The sequence below is a fragment of the Rosa chinensis genome, chromosome 3 (genome assembly GCF_002994745.2).
Source record: "Rosa chinensis cultivar Old Blush chromosome 3, RchiOBHm-V2, whole genome shotgun sequence".
NCBI classification, from domain to species: Eukaryota; Viridiplantae; Streptophyta; class Magnoliopsida; order Rosales; family Rosaceae; genus Rosa; species Rosa chinensis.
In genome coordinates this window covers 28443535-28448556 of record NC_037090.1, presented here as the reverse complement: position 1 = coordinate 28448556, position 5022 = coordinate 28443535, and the positions used below count along the sequence as shown (strand labels likewise).

The following is a 5022-nucleotide window of genomic DNA, read 5'->3' as shown; positions in this document are numbered from 1 at the left end:
TTGAACAACTACACTTGAGGTTGAGTTACGTATCATGTACGTTTACCTATTTATAGGAGCAATTATACGGAAGGAAAACATTATTTTTATTTTTTATATTAGAAATGATCATGTCATATCGACCTAACGTGTTTTCAGAAGTTGAGTTGCTAGATGCTTAAGATTCTAATTTTTTTACTAGTTTAAATATCATATTGTGCCATTTACCACACCATCAATTTCATTCTAGAATTATAATGATATGTAGGTTTCTTTATCTGATTTATATCATTCTATTAATTTAACTATTATTTTATTAGAAAAATAAATTTGTTTAGTTGTTCTAATAAGATATCTAATCGTTTTCAACAACAACAAAAATAACAAAAAGGGCAATCAACACCTCCATGGTCGGATCATCCCACCTCCATGAACAACGGTAATCTGAAAATCTTTATATTATTCTGTCACAAATCACAGAAGGTATAGTAAGATACCAATTCCCTATTATTGGGATGAAGAGGTAAGAGAATGATGACTTCAGCAACTAATTAATCAATTCCTCCAGCTTAGATGAAATTCCTCAGCTGTTAGCTAGCATATTCCTGCAAGTGAACGTCAAACTTCAAAGTAGGCGTGCTCAACGAACCGACTCTTCTGTAATAAAAAATAATAATAATAATAATAATAAAGTCATCATGTACTTTTAGGAGGGACAATTTGGGGACATGATGACCTAATTATTAAAGGGGACAATTTATTAAAGGGGTAGTTTTAAGTACATAATAATAATATATAATACATAATAAAGTCATAGCTTACCAAATTGTCCACTTAATTATGTTTTTAATTCAATTAGTAGTTTGTGTTAACATTTTTGCTTATTAGAAATGAGTAGCATAATTAAAAAGGCTAAGGATTAAACAAGTTACCAATTTGTTTAATATTTTGAACCATTGGATATATTACTAATCTAATGGTCTAAAATATTTAACAAAATGAGGGTATGACAAACACCAAGGTACCCAAGAATTCTCCATCTACAATCTAAATATAAGGGAAAGACAAACAAAAAATAATAAATTCAGATCTAACTTTTAAACTGTAGCTATATAAAGAGAAAACAATGAACAAAAGAATAAAGGGTTTTTGTCCATTTACCCCATTTTAAGAGATTTTTTTTTTCCCACTACACTTACCCCATTAAGTTTTTTTAATTCCCTCTTACCCAAAACACTCTAAGGAGGTCTTCCCTAATACCCCATTAAGATTTTTTTTATTATTTTTTTTTCTTTTTAATACTATTTTACCCTCACCTTTGTTACTTAGAGAGAGAGAGAGAGAGAGAGAGAGAGAGAGAGAGAGAGAGAGAGAGAGAATGGAAGAGAGAGAAACCATAGGGGACTTCGCCGGAGCCCCGTCACCGGCCACCGGAATCCATTCACCGGTCGCCGCCCACAGGAATTTTTGAAAACCTCACCAGAAAGGTTTATTGCCCCTAATAGACATGTATTGCCTCCCAATAGACTTCTATCAGCCATGTATTGCCTCCCAATAGACGTCTATTGCCCTCCAATAGAACTTTCGTTTGCCAGAATGAAAACTAATCTTCCTAAAATTAGACAAATAAAACTTTAATTAACAAAAAAAAAAAAAAGATTACATCAATTTAAAACATCTATTGCCTCGAAATAGACGTCTATTAGGGGCAATAGACGTCTATTGGCCCTCAATAAAACCTTTTTTCCTTTCTTTCTGGGCTTTTGCCACATTTTACCACCAAAAAAAAAAAAGAAAAAAAAACTCATCTTGGGCACCCAATCACCAATCTCAAAGGCCACAGCCTAAGTCGAGCACTGACAGAGATACCAAGCCATGAGTGCGCTGTCAGACCACAAACTCCTTCTCCTGATCGCCGGCGACGACGTCCAAGAGCGCGACAAGAATGAAAATCAAAACCTCGAGATGCCGGTGTTTGGACCCAAAATGAGCATTTTGGCCTGACAAGGCACGTCTTAGAGAAATTGAGCCAATATCAGTGGCTCAAGATATATATTGTCGACAAGCTCGAACTATATATTTAGAGGCTAAATAAAGCCTACTATGGAAGCATGGAAGCATGGAAGCATGAAAAGTCAACTTTAGCACATTTTCCTACTTCGGCTAGGAGAAACCGAGCTAAACAAGGAAGGAGGGGAGGCAGACTAACCAAATGAAATCTAAATGAGCTAAAACTTTCCAGATATATACTAGACATCCCAAGGATCATTTCTTATGAAGAGTGCCAGAGATATTTTTGAGTGGAAAGCCTTCAAACAATCAGCCCAATTTTCTACAGAAGTAAAACTGGAAAACTGGACCTGTAAGAGGTCCAGCAGCATTTCCGGCCCAACTACATGGAAATAAATTCTGAAATTTTACCACAGTAATCTACACTCATGGTGGATAATTTCATATGAAGAAGTCGAAGGCTTATACTGAAGTCTTGTTGGAGAAATAATTGAAGTAATAAAGGGGCAGAAACTGACCTAAAACCAGCTCAATATTCACATGTTCATGTTTCCTACCCACATGAAGAAAGCTACACTACTACAAAAACATGATTTAAGGACATTGAAACCGTGTCCTTAAATACATACAAGGACTCTTTAAAAAAGAGTCCTCTATCCGGGAGTCATTGTAAGTCCGAAACAAGGACACCGGAAATGTGTCCTCTTATCTATACGAGGACACAGTTTATGTGTCCTAATAGCTTTGGACGAGGTGTCCTTATATCCATAAGAGGACACCTAAATTGCATCCTTATATTATGAAATAAGTGTCCTTTTTTGTATACGAGGACACACAAAAGTGTGTCCTAAAAGATCTGGAAATGGAGTCCTTAAATGTATGAGAGGACACAAAAACAACAATCCCAAATGTGTCCTCTATTTTATACAAGAACACATAAATTGTGTCCTAAAAACTCTGAAAATAGAGTCCTTAAATCTATAAGAGGTCACACAAAATACACTATCAAATGTGTCCTCTTTTCTATATAAGGACACACAAATTATGTACTCGAAGTATTAAATCCATAAGGGAAACGATCTCATATTATAAAAAGTGCGCGCATAACAGCGAGTACACATCAAACAAGTCTATATATATAGAACATTCCTTAATACATGTCTAAGATCCAAAAGAAGTAGCCTGCAAAAACCAAAAGTCCAACATGCCCAGAATGTTCTACTATGACTAATTTGAAGCTAGCTACATAAGTCAAAGCTAGCTGCTGCTGCTGCTACATATATAACTGAATTCATACCATCCAAAACAAGTAATACCTGCAAAAACAACAAGTCCAACATCCAGAATTAATGTACTACTACTACTGATCGTAAGACACATAATTCAAAGCTAGTTGTTGCTACATATAAAACTCAATTCATACCCAGAAATAAGAAATATACGTATTTGCATATATGCTAGTATTTTACTTCATCTTGGATATATCCATCAACCTGCTCTGCCCACTCTACTCGAACTACATCAATCTCCTCTTGAGTGTATGTCTCTTTTCCCTCAAACTGAAATGATCGATCAATAGATATATTTATTACATTATTATATAATGAATATTACAATAAAAAGTTTATGACCACATTAAGAATCAACTTGCTAGTAAGCAATCACAATTAATCATAACATGTAAGCAGTACACAAGCATGAGGTACAACTATCTCAAAACAACCAGTTGGACCAAAATTGAGGTACAATTAATCAAAGCATGCAAGCAACACTTAGAATTGAGCTAAAACTGATCCAAACAACTAGTACACAAAAATGATCGGGCTACAACTAATCAAAACATGCAACCAGTAACAAACTGAGCTAATTCACCTTATTACTAACCATATTTAAAATTGAGCTGCTTGGAGTTCCAATAATTTCTTTCATGTATTTCATGACATAATATCCACACTCCACCGATCCAGGTTGTCTGGGACACTATACAATAATTGAAGATCAATATTGCAGGTACTGGTTTACCATCATGTCAAAGGAAAAAAAAGGTGGAAATGTACCTTAACCACCTCCCAATGAACTTTTTTACGATTCTTTCTTCCCTTTTGAGCATTAAACATTTTAATGGCACTGCATCAATAATGAGCTCAATAAGAAAACAGCAAGCTAGTGATCCGATGACCACCATGGAAACAACATCAATCCAATTTTAAACCATAAATAACTTAACAAACTATACATTAGGAAACACTCAACATCTCATTTAATTCAATTTTCAGATCATGAAAAGTAGAGGATAGAATCATTACAGCTCTACGATATTCTTCATTCCTGGATTGATGTTAGTATTACCCAATGGGTCGAAATAATACACCAATGCAGTAAACGGGTTAATGGCAGCCAACAACCAATGATTCCTGCATTAAAAAATAAAATAGCTTTTACTTTATAGTTCATGCATCTCCTAATAAAAATAACTTGAAATGTCATACAACAATAAACATACCCTGTATTATAAGGAGCAAGAATTAACTGATCTAATTGGGCAGACTCTAATCTTAGTGATAGCGCACATGATCTTGCCTCAACCTTTCCAGCTTCATTAGAGATGCGGCCAGGATCCACAAATGCATACAAGTGATCCTCTTCCTTCATTTTCAACAATGACCAGAGGTGTCTACACAAAAGAAAAAAGACCAGTAAATTTTCGGAAATAAAAAACCACAAATGCGAATTCTTCATTAAACATTGAAATATCTCTAACCTCATGTAGATAGAAATGCAAATAGTCGATATTGGCTGCATCAAACAAAATTGGATAATGTCATTACTGTTTATGAATGTATTGTGGTCGTTGCCAAACACACCATCTTCCATTGGGACCGACATAGCTATAGATTCATCTATTGTTCTTGCCAAACGCAGTAGAAGATGTACGGACACAGGCATCTTGTATGCTGCTTGTTTGCATGGTATTTTACTTGAACATTTCTGAGTGCTCATTGAGTTCTAAATGTGAATTAAAATAACATGTAA

General features: G+C 34.8%; 1 protein-coding gene across 1 annotated transcript; it reads right to left on the bottom strand.

Annotated features, from left to right (window-relative positions):
- Nucleotides 1-3455: 3455 nt before the first annotated feature.
- On the bottom strand, nucleotides 3456-4678 carry LOC112191799. Its single transcript, XM_040515911.1, has 4 exons — nucleotides 4493-4678; nucleotides 4296-4403; nucleotides 4047-4116; nucleotides 3456-3969 (listed from the first exon to the last, which is right to left on the bottom strand). The coding sequence occupies exons 1-4, from the start codon at nucleotides 4639-4641 to the stop codon at nucleotides 3853-3855; spliced, it is 444 nt and encodes a 147-aa protein (XP_040371845.1). The 5' UTR covers nucleotides 4642-4678; the 3' UTR covers nucleotides 3456-3852.
- Nucleotides 4679-5022: the final 344 nt, after the last annotated feature.

Excerpts from the sequence above, each read along its gene's own strand:
- LOC112191799 (XM_040515911.1), bottom strand. The coding sequence starts at position 4,641 with ATGAAGGAAGAGGATCACTTGTATGCATTTGTGGATCCTGGCCGCATC. Across the intron at positions 4,404-4,492 it reads CTTGCTCCTTATAATACAGG|GAATCATTGGTTGTTGGCTG; the intron begins GTATGTTTATTG and ends TTTTTAATGCAG. Across the intron at positions 4,117-4,295 it reads ATGAAGAATATCGTAGAGCT|TGCCATTAAAATGTTTAATG; the intron begins GTAATGATTCTA and ends TTATTGATGCAG.